General features: G+C 35.4%; 1 protein-coding gene across 6 annotated transcripts in view; it reads right to left on the bottom strand.

The window, feature by feature from the left end:
• Positions 1–1,536: 1,536 nt before the first annotated feature.
• LOC306888715 (H(+)/Cl(-) exchange transporter 3) overlaps positions 1,537–22,882 on the bottom strand; it is a 47,255-nt gene continuing 25,909 nt past the window's right edge. For 3 of the 6 annotated variants that reach the window (XM_079447126.1, XM_079447127.1, XM_079447128.1), the window contains 11 exons: positions 22,527–22,714; positions 21,295–21,417; positions 19,494–19,700; positions 18,369–18,449; positions 17,174–17,426; positions 15,148–15,440; positions 13,694–13,880; positions 11,964–12,362; positions 10,646–10,862; positions 7,473–7,548; positions 1,546–3,880 (listed from right to left, as the gene is read on the bottom strand). In XM_079447126.1, the coding sequence (XP_079303252.1) occupies positions 3,719–3,880; positions 7,473–7,548; positions 10,646–10,862; positions 11,964–12,362; positions 13,694–13,880; positions 15,148–15,440; positions 17,174–17,426; positions 18,369–18,449; positions 19,494–19,700; positions 21,295–21,417; positions 22,527–22,714 (2,186 nt within the window). In that variant the 3' untranslated portion in view covers positions 1,546–3,718. Of the gene's footprint in view, positions 3,881–5,948; positions 5,995–7,472; positions 7,549–10,645; positions 10,863–11,963; positions 12,363–13,693; positions 13,881–15,147; positions 15,441–17,173; positions 17,427–18,368; positions 18,450–19,493; positions 19,701–21,294; positions 21,418–22,526; positions 22,715–22,882 lie in introns of all 6 variants that reach the window. The other 3 variants (XM_079447129.1, XM_079447130.1, XM_079447131.1) reach the window with 2 other exon arrangements.

Genomic DNA, 22,882 nt, shown 5'->3' with positions numbered 1-22,882 from the left:
CCAAACAAGGAAATGAAGTAGTGTAGTTTTTTGTGTGTTGTTTCTTAAACCAGGTCTACTAGAAATGTTTACCTATCACTATAATATGTGACCCTGGAGCACAAAACCAGTCTTAAGTCGCTGGGGTGTATTTGTAGCAATAGCCAAAAATACATTGCATGGGTCAAGATTATAAATTTTTCTTTTATGCCAAAAATCATTAGGATATTAAGTAAAGATCATGTTCCATGAAGATATTTAGTGAATTTCCTACCGTAAATATATCAAAACTTAATTTTTGATTAGTAATATGCATTGCTAAGAGCTTCATTTGGACAACTTTAAAGGAGATTTTCTCAATATTTAGATTTTTTTTGCACCCTCAGATTCCAGATTTTAAAATAGTTGTATCTCAGCCAAATATAGTCTGATCCCAACAAACCATACATCAATGGAAAGATTATTTCAGCTTTCAGATGACGTGTAAATCTCAATTTCAAAAAATTGACACTTAAGACTGTTTTTTGTGGTTTTGTGGTCCAGGGTCACATATATGCATGTTTATGCTTTTTATTTGAAGACACTACAGGCAAGAGTCTTTGCATGCTATCTGGCTTTTTATAACAGGTTGATAAATTTCACTTTATCAGTCTAGATTTCAATTACAATAATTTAATCTCTTTAAAGGCCGTTTTCTCAAAAGGAGTTTTGTCCACCTCAGCAGCACTTACAAACTTATGTTTTATTAACATCTATATTCTGAAGTTTTTTTTTTTTACAGAGGGTTTTATCTTTTTCCTGATTTCATACAAATTTTAATAAAAAAAAAATAATTTGTGATTTATGAAGCGACAAAAATGAAATCTAAAATCCCCTCTGCAAACTAAATACGTCACAAAAAAAGAGGATTTGTTCAGTATTCAATTGTATGCAAATTTAATTAAATAATGCATCAATTGCATATTTAACAGCATTTCAGAAAACTTGTAATACAATATTTATTAATCTTATTTATTAAACTATTTTTTATGTTATCAGTCAACTGGGAAAATATGGTAATACCTATTACCGGTAATTGTTTTTTTTTTTTTTTACCCTATTCACCAGTGTATAATAATATTCTGCTAGTATGCTAGTTGTGTTTAATATGTTTACAACTGACAACAGCTGTAAAAAAATTGTTTTTTCCCCCCTCCAAAAACACTTGAGTGCACATGCTCGTTCAGAAAGCTGAACAAGAACAACTTTTAAATAGCTCCGATTAAAGCAATTATAAGTGACCAAAAACTTCATATACATTACCTTTTAAGTGAAGTAATTTCTTCGCCACTGTCGTCACCAAACTGACCCTTTAGAACAGGTTTCTGAAACTCCCCCAGCATGCAAATTGTCCTGTGACATGTCATTTAATAAACATTGAAGCTGATGATTTCATACTCCCTGACTGGAATACATACTTTTACTCTGTCTGACCCGAGAGCAGCGTCTCTACACGCAGTCTCAAGGTCTGAGCTTACGGTCGTCATCACGGTTCAGTCTGAGAGAGCAAGACAGGATCTACACTTCATTTAAAACAATTTATTCTTTACATTTGTTTTTTTTTTTTTTTAAATGTACAATCAAACCATCAATCATACATAAAATTCTCCATATTGTACAACTCTAGAACTAGTATAAATTAAAAAAAAAAAATGAGATCAATATATAACAACATTGTTTTCTTCACTGATTAACAGAGGAACATCAACTGCTAATGAGAACACAGAAGCCCCGCCACATGGCTAATTTACGGCCAATCAATCAGCGGGGGGAGGTTATAATGCCGGTCACATGGAAACAAAGCGAAAGGACAGAATTTCACCAATCAGTTAAAAGACAACACTTCGGCCTTGTTTTGGAAAAGAAATGACCATGCGAATATGTAATCAAAATTAAATTGAAGAAAAAACAGATGTAGTGCAGCTGGTAGGTTAGTATATGCAGTTTAACATACAGCAATGGTTACCACAAGTGTCAGATTTACACAAAACTGTGCCATGTATTTCCCAGAAAAAGAAAAAAATTAAGGGGCCAACAGTAGCAAGCACAAATGAACTAGAGTTTCCATTCTTATTATCTGTAAGAGTCACATTTCATCATCGCTTTTCAAAGCCAATACGAAACTGTGCAGTCGTGCCAGAATCTCGATCATTTGGCATCTCCAAAAACAGTTTAGTTGTTAGCCTGTATTTACATGTAGTTTTTTTTAGTGTCATGAAAAATGTCTGGGTCATATTTCAGCCTAATATTAAAAGGAAAAAATATTTAGCATAATGAAGCTTGGTTTTTGGACCAAGATTTTTATATGCATTTTGACATGGTTTTCATGACAATTTGGCATCATGGTTCAGTACTGGGAACAATATTTTTTCCCACATTAAATTTCTGAAAATAACAATTCGGGGGTCAAATATGCATCATTTGAATTCAAAATGCAACATGATGGTCTCAAAATGGGCTTCATTTTCATTACGCAAAATGCATTTAATTTTGGGATGAAATATGACATGGGCATGTCTTCGTGGGATTTATCCTTTAGAGCCTGTTCTTAGATAGCTGTCAGATGCGGATAAACAATTTGAGATGTTTAATGTATGATTTCAGGGCAATCAAACATTTGACGAGGATGAACAGCAGCAGACACGGTTATATCACGTGAGATGAAATGTGAGCATACAAGAGAAAATGGCTAATTTAAATTGCACTGGAGCCAACATTCACCAGTTTGAACATTAATGCTTGTTTGCAAAGTTAAAAAAAAGTTGGTCAAGTCACATTTTTTGATTTTCAAACTATTAGGAGTTGCTTAGTACATTTAAATATAATAGCCAAGATAGCAGCTGTAAAAGAGAAGCGTCTTGGTTTTTCCATTCCCAGTAACGAAAAGCACAAAACTTCAAAGTGTGGGCACTCAGAGACCTGCCAGACAGACTCGTTACCTACAATCCCATTGGGGTTTAGACTGGCCGTCGTAGTGTTGAGATCGAAGACGATTAATTAAGACGATTTACACCCTGTTCTCCTCCCAACATCCTTTTCGCTAGGTAGCACAAAACCCACGCTTGTATGCTTGATCTTTTCGCAATGCTGAATACTGGATCTTCACGGATCACTCGCAAAAATCACTTGCACGGGCAACGTATCCATTACATACGGGACACTTTTCAACGTTTCTTCAGCTTCACAGCATCAGATCCCAACTGGAATGTTGGGGTGCGTTCAAAAATTATCTCGTTCACCGTCTTTCTTGTATCTCTCACACACACTACAAGTAAACAATGTCCATTTCGGGATGTGGTGGGGCAGTGAGGGTCACGGCGGTCTGCGGCGAAGGTCTCTCCTCGCCTCGTTTCGAGCGGTTCATCTCGACCTTTCACCTCTTTAGGACGCATTTTCTCAGGCAGGAGGCTAAGAGGTCAAACAAGCAGGTCCCGTGAGGTGTCTTGGGTGTTTTTGCATGCACGTGAGAGTGTTAGTTTAGCATGTTAGCGTTTAGAGAAAGTTCCTCCACTTGGGACGTCCGAGACTCGAGCTTCTCCCAAAACTCTTACGTTTGTCAAGCAGCCAGGCTCTGCCTCGAAAGACTCGTTTTGGAGTCTTGTGCAAGTATCCAGAGGATGTGACCAGGGTGGGGTCCCGTCTGGCGTAGTGTTTTTTTGTTTTGTACTTGGGCGGTTTAGTGTACCGTAGGGGCGTGTGGTCAGAGGGATGAGTTATCCAGTAAACGGACCTCCTCTTCACTCTCATCTTCCTCGTAGCGGGAAGAGGATGCTAGTTGAACATTATGGACTCGGGGTCTTGGTTTGCCATCTGGGCCATATGACGGAGGATATCTTTTTTTGTAATAATACCAAGGAGGCGCCTATAAAAAGAGAGACAGAAAGAGGTAGAGAAATTTACAAGTGCATTTTTGACATGTTTGCAGAGCACTGACGACATCCGTTGCCAAGTTTTGCAAGGAAGTCCCAACGAAATGCATTTTGTACAACTCTATTCTCGCTTTGACTCTGAATCAAATCTTTGCTCCAATTTTGATGACTCCATACTTCAGTCTTGGCAACAGAGAGCTGACAGTCTCTGGTTTGAAGAAGGGCAGAGAGTGTGGAAGATTATGCTGTGTTACTCAGGGCAGGAAACGCTATGTTATTTCTATGAGCCGACAGCACCTACACAGTGAGAAGCAAGTGTTTTGCAAAACAGAATTGAAACAGAGTGAGTGAACGCCTCCATCTCATCCACACACTCTGGCCTTGGAGAACAAGAAAGTGAAGTTATTTTTCCAACACAAATTCAAGAGCATATTTAAAGGTTGTGCATTTAGTTTGTTTACAGTGTTGGGGAACGTTAATTGGAAAAAGTACTAGTGCATTAGTTCTTTGAAAGTGCAATGAGCGTTACATTATTCCACAACCAAATATAGTGCCATTTAAAAAAAATTGACAGATCACTCATTTGCAGCAAATCTTGCAATGTCCCTGCGTTACAGTAGCTGTTACACTACTCCTACAAAAGCATTACTTTATTTAAAAAAATTATTCATTAAACCAGTGTTAATTTTCCCCTACTTTTGTGCGTTAATTACTTGTACAAAAGTAACTTGGTCATTAAAGTGTTAAGTAATGCGATAATTTGTGTAACTAGCAGGATGTTACTTTTATAACAGTGTGATTATGTAACGTGTTACTTGTAACCTTTTACAGTATTTTTCTAAGTGAATAAGGTATCCGTACCTAAATGCAAATTTTTCTCGATAAACTTTCAAAATATAGCTGGGTGTTCAACAAAATGTCAAGTGCAATGTACTGACATTACGGCAAAAAGTATAAATTTTTTTTTTTTTTAATTAGTAACAAGAAGTTACACCACTTTAAATTATTTGTGCGTGTCTAGAAGCAACTTGTGCATTTTAGAGTGAATTCAAAATAGTAATGCAAACATTTTCGTAACTAGCAGCATGTTTCTACAACAATCGAATTATGTGCATTACAGTAGGTGTTACTTTATTTAACTAGTTACACTACATCGTAACTTTCTCCTACTTTTGTATGTTAAGTGAATAAAAGTACTATTTTGAATTCCCACTATAATGCACAAACTAATGCAATACGTTGTGTAACTAGTGGCATTACTTCTAAATTAATGTGATTGTGAGACGAGTTATTTGTAACGCTTTACCCGCATCACTGTTTTTCCAAATGGACAGCGTCTGTACCCCAAAACTAATTTCCTTTCACAGAATTTTAAAATGCGTCATGTGTAACGTACCGGCATTACTGTATTATCGTAGCGTTAGAATATTCTTAAAGTATTACATTTTTTAAAAATGTGTTACTTTTACGTTCTTTATATAAGTGCAAAAAACGTATTATAAAGTGCTATAATAAACACTTTACGTGACGTTACTTCTAAAACAATGTGATTATGTAACGCTTTACCCCATACACTTTTTTCTAGATGCAGTATCTCTACCCAAACACTAATTTCTCTCGATCAAATTCTGAATTAAAGTGTAAGTTAACTTTACATATGCTCTTGATTTTGCTTTTGATTTAAAGGGGATTTAAGCTTGATGACAGTTTGCATCACAGAAAAAAAGGTGAGACAATTTTGACGAGAGCTGGGATTGCGAGTGTCCATCCAAATCAGAGACATGAAACGCTCGTGAAATGATTGTCAAACCTTTGTGAAATGTTCGTGAAATGCCTGCAAGATGTTTGCAACAGGAAGAAAGTGAAAAGGTTGAACGTCAGACAACTGAAAGAGGACAAGGTGTGGGAACTGCTGACTATATACTACAAGTGCTAGGATTCTAGTCACACCAGATCGACGTGTAACAACACAGCATCCTAGTAACAGCTACTATGACTACAGTGATGAATAGATATGTTGGTGAATGAGAAAATAGTCCGCTACACATGACAGTTACTCGCCAATCGTTTAAGGGCGGAGCTGCGCGAGGGGTCAGATGTCATCGATCTGTAGCCCAGCGGACGCAGACCAGGCGCCCCCGAGAGGAATTTAGCAATAAACAAAAGGAAAACAAACAAAGAAATCAAATTCACATGAAGGACATCACGGCATGTGTATTAGATGTGCTTTGTGAGTACACGTGCACAATGCAGAACTGAAAGGGAGGGGCTACAAAAAGGTGCATTTCAAAGACACCACGGCTAACGTGACAGACTAGACTACCCTGCAGGGATGGCGGTGGACAGGAGCAACAATCTGAGTGAAAGCAAATCTTACAAGAAACATGATGTCTGCAGAGGAATAAAGTCCTGGAAGCAGGGTCCAAAATGCTTTTAACTTCATACGATATAGACTTATGCTAGCTTCACTAATGTCAGTGTTGTTTAAAAACAATGATAGCAAAATGAACTTTCTTAAAAGGAACAGTTCACCCAAACCTGAAAATTTGCTAAAAATTTCCAAGATGTAGATGAGATCATCAGAAAGGATATGGGGAAATTTAGCATTATGTCACTTGCTCAGCAATGGATGCTCTGCAGTGAATGGGTGCCGTCAGAATGAGAGTCCAAACATCACAATGCACACCACTCCAGTCAACAAGATGCATGTTTGTAAGAAACAAATCCATCATTAGGATGTTTGTAACTTTAAACCGTTGCATCTGGCTAAAAAATGTGTCCACGATCCATAATAACCCTTCCTCCTGTGAAAACAGTTGTGTCGTCTGAATCAGGAGAGAAATATGCACAGATCATTTACAAACAAACACAGTCCAAAACAAATATGTGGGTGAATTTTGATGTGAGAGGACAACACGGATGGACTTTTTCCACTGGAGGAAACATTTTTATGGATCATGGACACGTATTTTATCCAGAAGCAAGGGTTTGAAGCTAAAACACCTTTATGATGGATTTGTTTCCTACAAGCATGTATCTTTTCGCTTCACAAGATGCTAATTGATGGACTGGAGTGGCACCCATTCACTGCAGAGGATCTATAGGTGAGCAAGTGATATAATGCAATATTTCTCAAAATCTGTTCTGATAAAACAAACACCTTAGATGGCCTGATGGTGAATGAATTCATCAAATTTTCATTCTTGGGAGAAATACTCCTTTAATACATGTTACTGACCGCACGTTATTTAGTATTTGGACCCCACATATAGGACAGTTCTACCACCTCGAGAGAACTGCTATTCAAGTTGTCTCACACAATACATTTTTGCATTTAATTTCAAAATAAGATCGATTTCAGAGTTAGGTGGAATAAAAACTCTAGCAGACATCAGTTAATAGAAATGAGAATAAATTTATCCAATTCACTTAAATGCTACATGTATATTTTATTTAGCTCTAACTAGTTGAAATTGCGACTTAGAGCAACCATCATACAGAACTCTTTTTTTCTTTTTCACTCAAGGTTCATGCGTCCCTCCTAAGAGGCGGAGTCTAACAGGCAGAGTGGGAGGGGCTAATCACCAAGGGCTCCACGTGCTGCTCGAGCTCTTCCAGATGTTCTAAAATATTCTTCTTTGTGATGATGCCCAATACAATCCTGCAACACACCGTGACGACCATCACTTAGCAACAAAAATTACACCGACAACTCAAGTACAAACAAATAGAAATCAAAACAACATAAGAGTAACAAGACAACAGAAGCAATATGAACAGAAATTTACGGAATCATCAAAATAATCAGATTGCAATTAAACAAATGAAATGAACAGAATCAAATTGTAAATATCAGCCACCACCGTGTGTGTGAAACAAATGATTCTATGATTAAATCAGGATTAGGAGAGCGACTTTACCGTACAGGAACAAAAACTACTCAATCGCTTCTGCAGTCACATTATTTTTTGTGTCTCTGGAGAAGATACTGTAACTCAGAATATGGTCTAGGCTCAGTCAGCGTCTCTTTTTGCAATTCAAAGTCCAAAGTTTAATTCAATTAAAATGTATGTTTGAATAAATGGGTCACGAAAACAAGTTTATCACCATTTAAATGTTTATATTTTACAATAAATTGGAGTATTATATCATTAAAAGGTTTTTTTTTATTTAAATGCTTATATGCGACTAAGTGCTGATTATTAAATAAATTCTTAGTTGCTAAAGCTTTTGAATGATCCGGTTTTATATCTAGCTAGAAGACATTTTCCCTGCTATTTCTTAGTTTTTGTTGTGAACAGGCCTTGCACAAGTGTTAGCTCTCCCTGATCATCTGTACACAGCTGAGATCTCTCTTTAAAACTCCCTCTAGCTGCAACCACGCCATATATAAACACCATGCAAATTTGATCAGGCTTATACCTCTTTCTTACTGTAAGGATTGTAAATAACTTGTCTGAAGAATTTTTTTGGCATGTATTAAAGCCAAGACTGTTGGTTTTTATTCAAGTTTTTGAATGTGCTACACAAGGCAGGGCGCTTTAAAATTTCCTGTTTAAAGTAAAAGGATAAAACTACAACATTAAATTGTAATCAAGAAGATGAAATACTTGAAGGCACTCATGTAGTAAAAATAAAATGCCTTTAATTACCTGGGCTAAATGATTAAAACAGGATCTACATGTAAATTGTATGCAAACTAAATGTTAGCTACGTTAACCTAAACTAAATTGAACTAAAATTGAACTTCTGATTAAATAAGTTGCTTTGGATTAAAAAAATGCATCTAGTAAATGCATAAATATAAACTATATTTAGTTTATTTATAATCTATAATTTTGTAAAAAAAAAAAAAAAAAAAAAATTTATGAGAAAAAAAAGTGTCAAAGTTTGGCAAAAATTGCGTAATCATAGATTTGAAGTACTTCACATGTAACGGGTAGTTTGAGCTGATTCACATAAAATACGATAATGTGCAAAATATTTATTTTTGTTGTTTTTGAGAGAAGTCTCTTTTGCTCATCAAGGGGTTTATTTTTTTATTTTTTTCAGAAATACAGTAAAAGCAGTAATACTGTGAAATCTTAATGTAATTTAAAATAACCGTTTTATACTTGAACATATATTAAAAATTGTATTTATTCTTGTGATGCAAAGCTGAATTTTCAGAAGCCATTTATTTCTCCAATCTTGGAGACTTAATTAGAAAAAAAAAAAAAAAAAGTGTTCCAAAAATTTAACTGAAGATAAAGTTAATTCTAATTGTTTATACTTACCGCAAGACGATGTAAAATTGTGAATCTAATTTAAAGACACGCTTTTAGTGAACTTAAATGTACAAATAAAAGCTTTAAAGGGTTAGTTCACCCAAAAATGAAAACTAACCTGTGTTTTACTCACCCTTGAGGCATCCTAGGTGTATATGACGTTCTTCTTTCAGACGAATCCAATCGGAGTTGATTTCTCCTAGCTCTTCCAAGTGTTATCATTGCAGTGGGCGGGTGCTTTTTATTCTACAGTCCCAGTGTTTCCCACAGACTTGGACTCTATTTGTGGCGGTATATATGCAAATTCATTCTCTGCAAGCAGGAGGCGCTTTTAGAGCGCGGAGAAATAGCGGTTTCTCTGATAACGCTGTACACAAAGCATTGTTCCGCTCACAAACGCTGCTTTATCAGACATTACATGCAAGATGAAATGAAAATGACATCCAAAATGTTCTAAAGACAGTCGGTTTCTTTCAGAAATACAGTGATATAAAAACATCCGCACTGTTTCTCGATTTTGAATGGGGGTGAATAAAGGCCTCCTGTAGCGAATCCATGCTTTTTTTTTTTTTGTAAGAAAAATATCTATATTTCAAACGTAATGAACACTTTTTTCTCACTTCATCTAACTGTGATATGCGGAAGCCGTTCTGGCGGACGACGTAGGACGTATGCGTTGCGTGATTAGTGACGAATGCAGAGAGAGAACAAAACAAAATGCTGGTCAAGAATTAGAAGCACAAACCAAGGATTTGTAAAGAAAAATGTCAGAAGATTTTGATATAAGCCAAGAGGATACTGGTTTTCCTTTGCTAAAGCAAGGAAACAAACTCGCGAGACTAGCATATATCAGAGGCGCACGACGCATACGTCCTCCGTTATCCACCAGAACGGCTTCCGCTTACGACAGTCAGCAGAAGTGAGAGAAAAGTGTGGATATTTTTCTTATGAAAACGCATGGATTCGCTACAGGACGATTTTATTCATGCCCCAGAGCCACGTTTTATTATGGATGCACAAGCTTTATTTGACGTCTATTCTTGTAGAACAAAAAGCACCCTCCCACTGCAATGATAGAGCTTGGAAGAGCCAGGACAGTTTTTAATATAACTCTGATTGGATTCGTCTGAAAGAAGAAAGTCATATACATATCTAGGATGCCTCGTGGGTGAGTAAAACACAGGCTAATTTTCATTTTTGGGTGAACTAACCCTTGAAACATTTCCGCATCACGAGTAAACTCACTGTGAATGTTCAGTATCGTCGGCTCGATTGGGTCCTGTGAAGGCTGTGTGTGTGTGTGTGTTTCGTCAGTGGTTTAGCAGGAGACTAACAGCTGAGAGGCATGTGAATCCTCAGACGCATGACGCCTCTGCTGAAGCTCATCAGCAGACTTTGTGTGTGTGTGTGTGTGTGTGTGTGTTTGTATGTGTGTGTGTGTCTGCTGACGGGACGCTCGTTAGTTCAAACTCAGGATCGGTGGTCACTCACCCATTGTGCGTCACGAGGCACTGGCGCAGGCCAAGCTTGCGGAAAATGTCCACCACGATCTCCATGGGCGTGTGGTCGGTGACGGTGAAGGGGCTCATGTCCAGGATGCTGCGCAGCTTCAGCGGCCGTGGGCTGTCTGCCGGGAGGGTCGGGGCATGCTGGGTAAAATACACCCGTGAGTTCAGCATTATTCCCTCCTGCTTACGCCGGGTGTTTTCTGAAGAGACGAGAAAACAAACAACATCTTTCAGTCTATTTGTGGACAGAGATGTGCATTTCTAACATAATGAATTATAATGGGTGAATTTCGTGAAAACATCTCTGGGTGACATTTTACACCAAAAATCGAGAAAAACAAAAAACCTTTAACACCAAAAAATTACACCTTTACATATAGACTCTTATTCAAAAGTTTGGGGTCAGTAAATCTTTAGTTTTTTTTTTATTATTATTTGTTGGAGCGAAAATAAATGTAAAATAAATAATTTAAAATGTAAAATGTTAAAAAAAATACACAAATAAAACTAGAGATTTTTTTTACTTTTTATGGCTGTTAAAGAAAAAAGTTTAAAACATTTTGTGGCATTGGTAGTCTATTATGACTGATGTGGACAACAGTACTTTTTTATTAAATTTAACTTTGAAATAAAATAATTTTATTGAGCAAGGATGCATTAAACGGATCAAAAGTGACAGTAAATACATTTATAATGTTAAAAAAGACTATTTCAAATAAATGCTTTAATATATAAACTTTGTTCAAAGAATCCTGAATAAAAATGTATCGAGGTCTCAACAAAAATATGAAGCAGCACAACTGTCTTCAACATTGATAATAATCAGAAATGTTTCTTGAGCAGTAAATCAGTATATTAGAGTGATTTCTGAAGGATCATGTGACGCTGAAGACTGGAGTAATGATGCTGAAAATCAGCTTTGATCACAGAAATAAATTACTTTTTAAAATATATTCACATTGAAAACAGTTATTTTCAATTCTAATAATATTTCAAAATATTACTGTATTTTAACCATATTTTTAATCAAATAAATGCAGCCTTGGTGAGCAGAGGAGACTTAACATGCGTTTAGAAAATTGATTTCATGCCAACTTCAACAGATAAAATTACAGCACTTTTACAATACTTTTCACAATGATGATATTTTTGTGTTGCAACAATCTGAATTTTTCGGCAGAAAATACAGAAAAAGTGGTCCTAAAACAGCCTTTATTTACTTCAACGTAATTTTAATGTAGTAAGAAAAGAAACGTGAGAACAACTGCGATCAAGCCGACTGAAACGTGAAGTTCTCTCACCTATAGCGATGGTTATATCCCTGCGCAGCGCGAATCCCACCAGCCTCTGCGACTCTTTGGAGACGATGACGGGGAAGCCGTTGAAGCTGGTCTCGGAGATGATGCTCTGCAGCTCGGCGAGCGTCATGTCATCCTGCGTCAGCACGGCCAGCGGCGGGTCGTTACGCCGCGGACGCATCACTTCCCGCGCCAGCGTGGTGTGCGTGAACTCCTCCTTCGCATCCAGGAAGGGGTATCCGTTCAGACGGATGTGGGCTTCGTAGATTCCCTCCCTCCCGAAAGCGTCGCCAACCCATTTGCTGGTCATCACCGCCGCCATGAGAGGAACGATGTACTCCAGCCCGCCGGTCAGCTCGAACACGATGACCACCAGAGACACCGTCATACGCGTCACGCCGCCTACACAAACACCACAGCACACATTATTAGAGAGCCTGCAGTAGGAATGAGCGATATATCTTATCATTTGCGATATACCGGTAAAAAAATTCTCCCCACGATGAGTTAAGTCTTCCCGTGATAATAACGATAAAGCCTAGTTGTTGACATACGTGACCCTGGACCACAAAACCAGTCATAAGGGTCAATTTTTCTGAAACTATCATCTGAAAGCTGAATAAATAAGCTTTCCATGGATGTATGGTTTGTTAGGATCGGACAATATTTGGCTGAGATACAACTATTTAAAAAAAGAAAATCGCCTTTAAAGTTCTTAGCAATGCATATTACTAATCTTTACTTAATATCCTAATGATTTTTGGCATAAAAGAAAATTTGATAATTTTGACCCATACAATGTATTATTGGCTATTGCTACAAATATACCTGTGATACTTATGACTGGCTTTGGGCTCCAGGGTCACATATTTCTGTAATAAATGTACTACAGCAGCACAGGTTTGCATGTGTATGAGTTTTTACAAACCTGTTGTCCAACAAAAATATCATTTATTGATTGATACGCCAAATTAAGTTCATAACATCAGTTAAGTGTTTGAAATAACTTTGTGATCAGACGTGAATTCATATCACAGAACGAGACAGAAATCATACTATTTTATAGTATTATATACAGTGATAAAGGCTATGTCGATTAGCTTTGCATAATAAATATACTTTATCCTTATAAAAATACCCAAGATTGCTTGAAGAACACCGTTTTATTCAGCTAACACAGCCATAACTAGGGATGGGCGGATCGATCCTTAAGTATCGATACTGATGCTGTATCGAAAGGATCAATCCTGACATAAAAATATTGATTCTAAAGTGCATTTTTTAAACATTAATTTTATCAAAAAATTCGGTGCATAAAATAAGCTTCTAAGTGGAAAAATAGATCCGTTTTATTCAGCTAACACAGCCATAACTGGATACTTTGTCCATATTAGGGATTTCCTGGAGTATCATCAGTGCAATTACTTCTGCAATGCATTATGGTGGAGCCCTCCGGCTTCCAGTATGAATTAAACAGTCATTACATTACATGTGTACTCTGTAATGCTCACAACAACAGGGTAAACATAGAAAAGATAATACTTTTCTCTAAAGAAACAGGATTTTTTATTGTCTCTTAGTGGATGCATAAGATTCCCTGAATTATTATCATTGATATCGTTCTTGCAACAAATATCAGAAATTATCGTGATATGCTTTTAAGCCCATATCGCCCATCACTAGTCTGCAGAAGCGAAAAGGTCGCAGAGAAAGCTGAAAGCATGCATACACACCCAGACAGGCCGCGGCGCCCACCATGGCGTAGAGTCCCGGCGTGATGCAGTCGGCGCCAACCTCACACCACTCTCTGAACAGAAACCAGTCATGATGATAATACGCCAGCTGCTCCACAGCGATGCCCACGATACGCCCCGCGATCGCCCCGATGGCCATACTGGGGATGAACAGACCCGACGGCACCTGACCACAGCAAATACACAACACATCACTGGAAAAATAACACTGCTACTTTGTTTGGGTAGGACTAGTAACAACCACTTAAAATAGGTTTGCAAATTTAGGACAAACTGGGCAAAAAGCCTTCTGAGATTTGATTTTATTCTTTTGTTTTTTTTGTAAGGTTGTTATTTTTCACACAATGTTCAACTATAATTGGTGCGACTTTGATAATATTTGTTAAAACCACAAATAAAATAAATTGACACTTTTAAAAAGAAACTTAAAACAAATTATGGCAGTAAAATTTAAACAAAAGAAATCCATAATCTGATAAAAACACATAATAAAGTAATTTTTCATAATATAAAGTGGAATTTTTGTGACCATTCATTATGAACATACAATTCAAATAAATACATTTGAAATCAGTTTAAAAAAAAAAAACAATTAAAATTTTATGGCCATATATAAATCTGTAAAAAATATAAACAAAATACATGCAATAAATATGCAATAAATATTTTATAGCCATAATTTAAAATAAAACAAATAATATAAATCTGTAATCTGTTAAAAAAAATAATATAAAACTTTTGTTTTTAAATTTTATGACCATAAAACACGTAAAATAAATCAGTAATTTATCAATTAAATTAAATAAGAGACTTCAAAAGTTACAGCTATAAAATTAAAGCAAAAATAAATCTGTAATGTGTTAAACTAGGGCTGAACGATTTTGGAAAATAATCGATTTGCAATATATATAATTTTTTTACCAGTATTGCGAATGCGATTTAATATGCAATTATTTTTTAAAGCTCTTTATATTCTGTATTATTCAACAAAGACGAGCAATAAATCATAGTATGACCAACACAATATTAGATTAAACATACATGTTCTTTTCTGTAGGCCAAGCCTGTGTTATGATGAAATTAGGTGATGCAAAAATCAGGTTTTTTTCATATCGCGATATTATCGCAAATGCAATTAATCGTTCAACTCTGTTAAACACACAAAAAGAGTGATACTTTCTTCATTGTATGGCCATAATTCAAAATAAAGTAAATCAATACTATATATAAAGCATTCACAAGATTTACATAAGGTGGAGGTAACAATGGTGGTTTGAGGCTCATGGTATGTCATTTCCATGTACAGGACTGTTATTATTCAACTATGCCAAGGTCAATACAGTTTTCCATTCTATGGCACCTTTAAAAATTTCACTGGCACTATTTGGAAAAATAGTGATATCACAGAGCAAACGCAAGCACGGTTTTCTGACCTTGAGCCCGAAGGTGAAGATGGTCATGATGATTTTGAAGACAAGCGCCAGACTGAGCTGCCACATGGCCGAGTAGACGCCCGGGGTGGCGGCGGCATCCGATCCCTCGGGATACGCCTTACTGCCATTCATCTGGCTGCGGTACTGGCAGAGCTGAGACGACTCCAGCGGCCCGCAGTCCGTGAACAGCTCTTTGATCAGCTCGCTGGTGTTCTGCCGCGTGTACGGGTTCGGGAACGCCACGATGGCCGTGATGGCGGCGACTGTGATCACCTCCAACACCGGGTACTTACCTAAAAAACACGGTCATGTAAAACATTACTTAAAATAAAACATTAACTAAATAAAATATATATTAAATAATCTTGAAATTCATTTTATTTTAATTTTCGTAGTTCAAAATTAAAGCTAAAGCTTGATAAGAATAAATAAATAAATGCACAATAAAAGATAGAAAAACTAATCAAGGTTATGATTAACTAAAACCAAAAACATATAAAAAATGCATAACTTTAAATAAAATAAACTTGAATTGGAAAAAGAAGAAAGCTAGTTACCAAGAGAACATTTAAAATTTTTGTCAAAAAGTCCAAGTATAAACTAAAATAAATAAAAATGAATAAACTAAAAATAAAAACTTAAAAAAAATACATATTTTGAAAAACAAAAACGAATAAAAATGACAACACACAACAAAATTACTAAAACTTTATCTAAGATTTACTTGAAAACAAAATACAAAAATTTTATTTAATTCAAGATATTAACAAAAACTGTTAAATTAGATTAAATCTGTAATCTGTTAAAAACATAAATCAAAATGTGTTAAAAAATAGCAGAGCATGGCGCTAGCAACGCCAAGGTCATGGGTTCGATTCCCAGGGAAAGCAAGAGCTGATAAAATGTAGAAACTGTAACTTGAATGCAATGTAAATCGCTTTGGATAAAAGCTTCTGCTAAATGCATAAATGTAAATGTATAAAAGTTACACTTAAAAAATTGTTTGGCCATTAAATAGAAATAAATAAAATGCATAAATCTGTATATAAACAAAATAGAGAGACTACAGATAACAGATTTTATTTACATTTTATGGCCATTAAATAAAAAAGACCTTGTATTTGTGCTTTTAACACTTTTTTTTTGGGGTTATAAAATTTAAATAAACTGCCCACTAAATCTTAATAAAACCCATAATAGTGTATCTAGTGTTGTCAAAAATTCAGACTTTGGTACCAGTCGGTTCTGCAATTTTAAAAACATCCATTTCCCGCTAACATTTGAGCGGATTCATAAACACCCCCCCATTTTTTCACCATTGCATAAATTAAATAGCCAAAATATGCTTTTTACTGTTTTGTCCGTTTCAAAAAAAATAAATAAATTACAAAACAATTTATTTACTTAACACTGAACGTTTTTAAACATTCTATCAGACATCATACTAACAACACACAATTTAACTTAAAATTAATAAGTTAGTAAAATAATATTTTTTGGCCATTTTTGAGACCCCCTTGTATCAGGCATGTATTTTTTACTGTACAAATAAATGCAGCCTTGCTGAGAAGGGACTTCTTTTAAAACATTAGAATATATTACAGATCCCAATTTGAACACTGTGTGAATGTTATAATAAATGCATTAATACAGCTGTTGTAGAATCATTATTATGGTCTTATTTTATTTTACAGAACAGTAAAATTATGATTCTAACATTTATGAATGTTGATGGAGCTTTTATTTTGGCAGAAACCTGCAGGAAGATCTCAGTGCTTCTTTGTGTTGCCAACAGCATGCAGATATTTAAATGATTCTCATTACGAAAGAGGTTTTTTTACTATTTTCGGCTGAACAATTTCAGTTGCCGAACATTTGGTGCATCCCTACCAGTAATGTTTTTCTAAGGCACATTTATAAAAAAATTATTTAAATGTCCTAACTGAACTATGGCCTAATCCTGGCTTAGTCTAAGTGTATGAATGTAACTAAAACACTGTCACTAATGCACACATCATGTGCGTACCGAAGCGCGTGGACTTGCGGCAGCGGCACCAGGCGATGTTGGCCCGGATGAAGAAGGCCCCCCACAGGCCTCCGAACACCCCCAGCAGGATGAAGGGGAAGAGCTCGAACAGGTACCAGGGTGTGTGGTACTCCACATAAAACAGCACCAGACGACTGTTCCCGAACGGGTTGATGGAGCGCAGCACGAACGCCGCCACCAGAGCTGCGAAGAACGAGCGCCACAGAGTCTTCAGAGGGAAATAATAGCTCACCTGAGAGACAAACACATCAGTATTAAATACATCAACCACACCAGAAATACACCTCTGGAATTAGCAGGAAAAACAATGACGAACAGAAGATTTTTATATTTATTCATTTGTGAAGCTCTTTCATCATGCGATGCTCACAACGGTTTAAATAAAAACACTCAATGTGATCTAGTCTAGTAGGTCTAATACTAGGTCTAGTACTATTAAGAAAACGGTCATGAGGACTGTTGCTTATCAATACTGGTCTACTATAAATTATGTCTATTATGGCTGATATGGTGAACAATAATCACACACGATCAGCTCTGTTTGGATTCAGTATGATTTTATACAGGCATACAACTAAGGGTAAAAAGTTAAGATAAAGGTAATAATTAAAAGACTACAATTAAAGATTTTTAATAGCTACAAAATTTAAATAAATCTATATTCTGATAAAAAACAATTTAAAATAAATTTACGGCAATTATATTTACATTTTATGGTATTGAAAGTCTATTACGGCTGATATGCCAGACAATTTCATTCCAGTGTATTTTTTGAAAGAAAATAAGCACTTTTCTTCAGCAAGGAATAATTATATTGATCAAAACTGACAAAAGACATTTACAATGTTACAAAAGATGATTCTGCTTCAAATAAATGCAGTTCTTTGAGCTTTGAATACTGGGAAAAAATTTATGGTTTCCACAAAAATATGAAGCAGCACAACTTTTTTTAACATTATTAATAAATGTTTCTTGAGCAGGAAATCAACCATATTATACTGATTTCTGAAGGATGATGTGACACTGAAGACTGGAGTAATGATGCTGAAAATACAGCTTTGATCACAGGATTAAATTATATTTTAACATATATTCACATAGAAAACACCCATTTTAAATTCTAATAATATTTCACAATTTTACTGTATTTTTAAGCAGATGAATGCAGACTGACCTCCTCCAGACTGAACAGAACTCCTCCTATAGGAGCCCCGAAAGCCACAGACACTCCAGCAGCCGACGCCGCCGACAAAACCTGCGAGCAAAGAGACGAACAGAGTCACAGACGGAAGAAACGCAGGCGGAAACCTTGAAACTCTAGAAGATTTCTGTTTAAGAGAATGAAGCTGTGTCCACTAGGGCTGTCAAAATGGCTGAAAAACTCAATTCTAATTTTGTACTTCAATATTAATTTAAATATTATTAATTACTTTAATATTATAAATTATATTCGAATTTAAAAGAAGCTTTTGGATTCTCTCCTGAGGTCACATTGAGCAAAAATATTACTAATCCACGGTTCTTCAAAGCAATAAAATAACACGACTATCTTTGAAAAAAGTGCATAATGTTTCGAATAATGTTTAGCCATATATAATCAATCAAGCTGCTTAAACAATTAGAAACAAAACAGCATCATGTATACACAGTTTAAAACAAAGCATGGAAAACAAAGAGTAACGTCCCTTTTTTCATTTAAAAACATGAGATGCAGTGGAATGGGGAAAGACACTTTAGGAGGAGCATCAAATAATTATATATAAATATATGGATGAATATGCGAGAAAGAGTCAAGAGCAAAAACAAGGACAAACTGATTATAAATAAATCATGACTGCATAACAGCAAAGATAGGTGGCGATATGCACAAAGAATGCAACGCGCCAAAAATGGGGAAGAATGGGCAAAGATCCGTCCCTCCATACATTTGAGGCATGTTTTTTACAAAGTTGAACTTAGTCATTTTAAATGGCTTTCTAAATATCCAACTCTCTTTTGCGCGATGCGAGTGCAACGGTGATAGATGTCCCTCTAAAAAATGCGCAAAATATGCTTTGTGTGAACGGCTTTGTTTCAGTTTTGACGTAAACAACATGATCTCCAAAAAACGCATTAAAATGCAATGACACCTACCAACATCATCATCGCATCTCATGCGCCACTGATAAGGCTGCCTCACGCACAACTAAAAATCAAATGCAACGTTTTGCAATCGAATCTGGATTTTTATTTTAAAGTCGACGAATATTCAAAATTCTAATTTTTTTTTGACAGCCCTACTTCACTAACGGTGTCTAACCTCTCGTTTCTTGGCCTCGTTTTTGCTGTATTTGGGGAAGAGGTAGGAAAAGATGTTGCCACAGCAACAGGCCACATGGACCAGCGGACCTTCCTTCCCCAGACTGAGACCCGACGCCACGGCCAGAACCAGAGTGATGGTCTTTATCATCAGCGTCCATTTGCCCAGATACCCACGGATAATAAAACCACTCAGGATGGTTTTGATCTGCAGGACGGGAGAGAGATGAAGACGTCAGGTATGATTTAAAAAAAAAAAAAAAAAAAAAACACGATGCACATTAGCGAATATCACACTGAATTAACATAAAATATCATCTGGCACTTTCCACTTAAAATGCTGGTGCCCCATGATTTTTACTGCATTAGAGGCACAAATATAATGCTTTTGTTGCTGCTGTTGTGATAACTGTTAAATATGCTAGATTGACTAATGCAAAAGAACTTAATAAAGTGTTTAGAGGTATATTTTCAACAATTAAAATTCTGCATGAATTTCCACAAATGCACACAAAATTGGGATCCAAGAAATAGCATTGACGCTTTCTACAGTATAAATGAGGAACAAACCAGTGTTATTTTTGTATTGAGTTACTATTGTAGATATATATATATATATATATATATATATATATATATATATATATATATATATATATATATATATATATATATATATATAAATAAAATATTTTTTTTTTCTGTTTTCATTTAAATTGTATTTTATTTTGTCATTTTATTATTTTTTATATATATATATATATATATATATATATATATATATATATATATATATATATATATATATATATATATATATATATATATATATATATATATATATATACTCTTTTTTTTTTTTTTCTTTAAAAAAAAATTCAGTTTATTTTATTTCAAGTTTCTTTTTCGTTTCTTTCTTTTTTCATGATGGTTTTAGCCTTAGCTAATAACCCTAATAATTTCCCCAAAAAATTTTATTTACAAATATTGTGTTGACTACCTCTGTCAAGTTGAACCTTTCCTGAAATTAAGAAAAATGATCATACAAATATTTCTCTTTAATTCACAGGGAATACACGTTTATCATTAAATCAACACTTTGATTGAGCTTAATTTAGGCTAAATTTCCCACTTTGCTGCAGTGTTTTTAAAAAATAAAAAATAAAAATGTCATCAATTATGAACCCCTGACACCCTGATGCATATAGTTATATTATAAATATAAATAAAAAATATATTTTTTTTTATGGTTTGAAATCATTGACTAAATATAAAAAAGCAAGCTCCTGATGTGGACAAGTAACATTTTCTGAAGGTTACACACCTCCTTTCATGAGCTTCGTACACTATACATGGACACTGGCTTCTCTTAGTTTGACAGAACAAAAGCGCTCAGGACTAAACTGAGCTCATGTAAAACTTACATAACACTTTTGGTAACCATAGACACAGTGAGAAAATCAGAGCTAGAGCTCATTCTCATGGGTCACCTGAGCTCTTAAGAACATGCTGCATAACAAACACTCACCAAATAATTACGACGACATCAAATTATGCATAAAGCGCAAATAAAGGATAATCATGTATTGGTCCATTTTAATATTCAAAGAATATTTAAACAGCTATTCATTTAATGTAGCATTTGGCAACCTTTTATGGTAAGTTTTTTTTATAATAATATAAAAATGATCAATGCGTCAATAATGACCAACTAGCAAAACTGGTTGCCCATTGATGGTGAAATATGAGGTAAAGCCAGTTTGTAGGCGATGTCTGATCTGTATAGGTGATGTTGAGGATACCTCAGGTATTCCAGAGCCACAGGCGTACGGTGCAAACACCTTCACCAGAGACACGGCCAGGAAGGCGAAGGACAGCGCCCAGAACGTGAACATGAAGTAGTTCATTATATAGGAGCCCGGACCCTACAAAACATCAAAGAGCCAAACATCACAATTTAATTCTTCCGTGTAAACTAAAACTAAAAGTGTGGGGTCAGTACGATTTTGTCATGTTTTTGAATCAAGTCTCTTCTGCTCACCAAGGGGCATTTATTTAATTAAAAATACAGTAAATTCAGTAATATTGTGAAATATTATTACATGTTTTCTATGTGAATATACTGTAAAATGTCATTTATTGCTGTGATGAAATGCTGACATCATTACTCCAGTCTTCAGTAACTTTTTAATGAACTGAAAGACAATTTAAAAGAAACTATTTAATTCAGGATTTGTCAAGCTGTTATAGTAAGTTTGTTTTATAATAATATAAAAATGTTAGCCTAGGTTTTACTAGAAAAAATGGACACCAAATGAAAAAAAATGAGGTGAAACCTGTTTTAAAGGCAGAGATTTGGTTCAAAAACATGTCCACACATATATCTCTGTCCCAGGGCTACGATATGCTGTCCTACCTGTATAGTTTAGAGCTTTATTAATCCCCTTGGGGCAATTAATTCAGACTTTCGTAGTGCTTCACATATACAACACTTAACACACAAATACACCAAGTACATAAAAAAGGGGAGAGATAAATAAATTATAAAAATAAATAAATAAAATTAAATCATCTAAATCGTGATACATCATTGCAGACCAGCAAGAATGGAAGCCGTGATTATTGTAATATTATGTGCTTTGTACCGTAGTGTTAAAACTACTACAGTTAAAATCTGAAATAGTGAAATATTACTACAATTTAAAATAGGTTTTCTATTTGAATATACTGTAAAATGTAATTTATTTCTGTGATACAAAGCTGAAGACTGGAGTAATGCTGCTGAAAATTCAGTGTCACATGATCCTTCAGAAATCATTATAATATGCTGATTTGCTGCAGCTCACGAAACATTTATGATTATCTTATCAATGTTAAAAAAAAGTTCAAAGAACAGTATTCATTTGAAACAGAAATGTTTCGTAACATTATAAAAGTGTTACTGTCACTCCTGTTCAATTGAATGAATTCTTGATGGATAAAAGTATTAATTCCTAACAGAAGAACAGTAGTGTATACAGAGTTTGTCACTGACCTCGGCCTGACCCAGAATGAGTTCGGCCCATGTCTTCCACTGAGGACACTTGTCTCTCTCGGCGAAGGTGGTCTCGTTGGAGTCCCAGCAGCACTGCTCATGATTGAACCACATGGCACTGAGACACACGCCCTCCTTCAGATCGTTCAACCAGTCGGCCGCGATGTCGATCACTCCGGCTAGCGCTCCTGAGGGAACGAGAAAGAAGATCGGCGTTTATTCAATTCACAGCGTGCTGAAGTAGAAGGAGCCCTGAAGTACCGAAGTCCAAGCCAATATTTTGACAGAAATACACTGTACAAGAATGTATCAAGAAATCTAAAATGTTTAGACATTGTTTTGTTCATTTTTGGCAG

Source organism: Barbus barbus, assembly GCF_936440315.1.
Source record: "Barbus barbus genome assembly, chromosome: 2".
NCBI classification, from domain to species: domain Eukaryota; kingdom Metazoa; phylum Chordata; class Actinopteri; order Cypriniformes; family Cyprinidae; genus Barbus; species Barbus barbus.
This window is presented reverse-complemented; position numbering and strand designations above follow the sequence as displayed.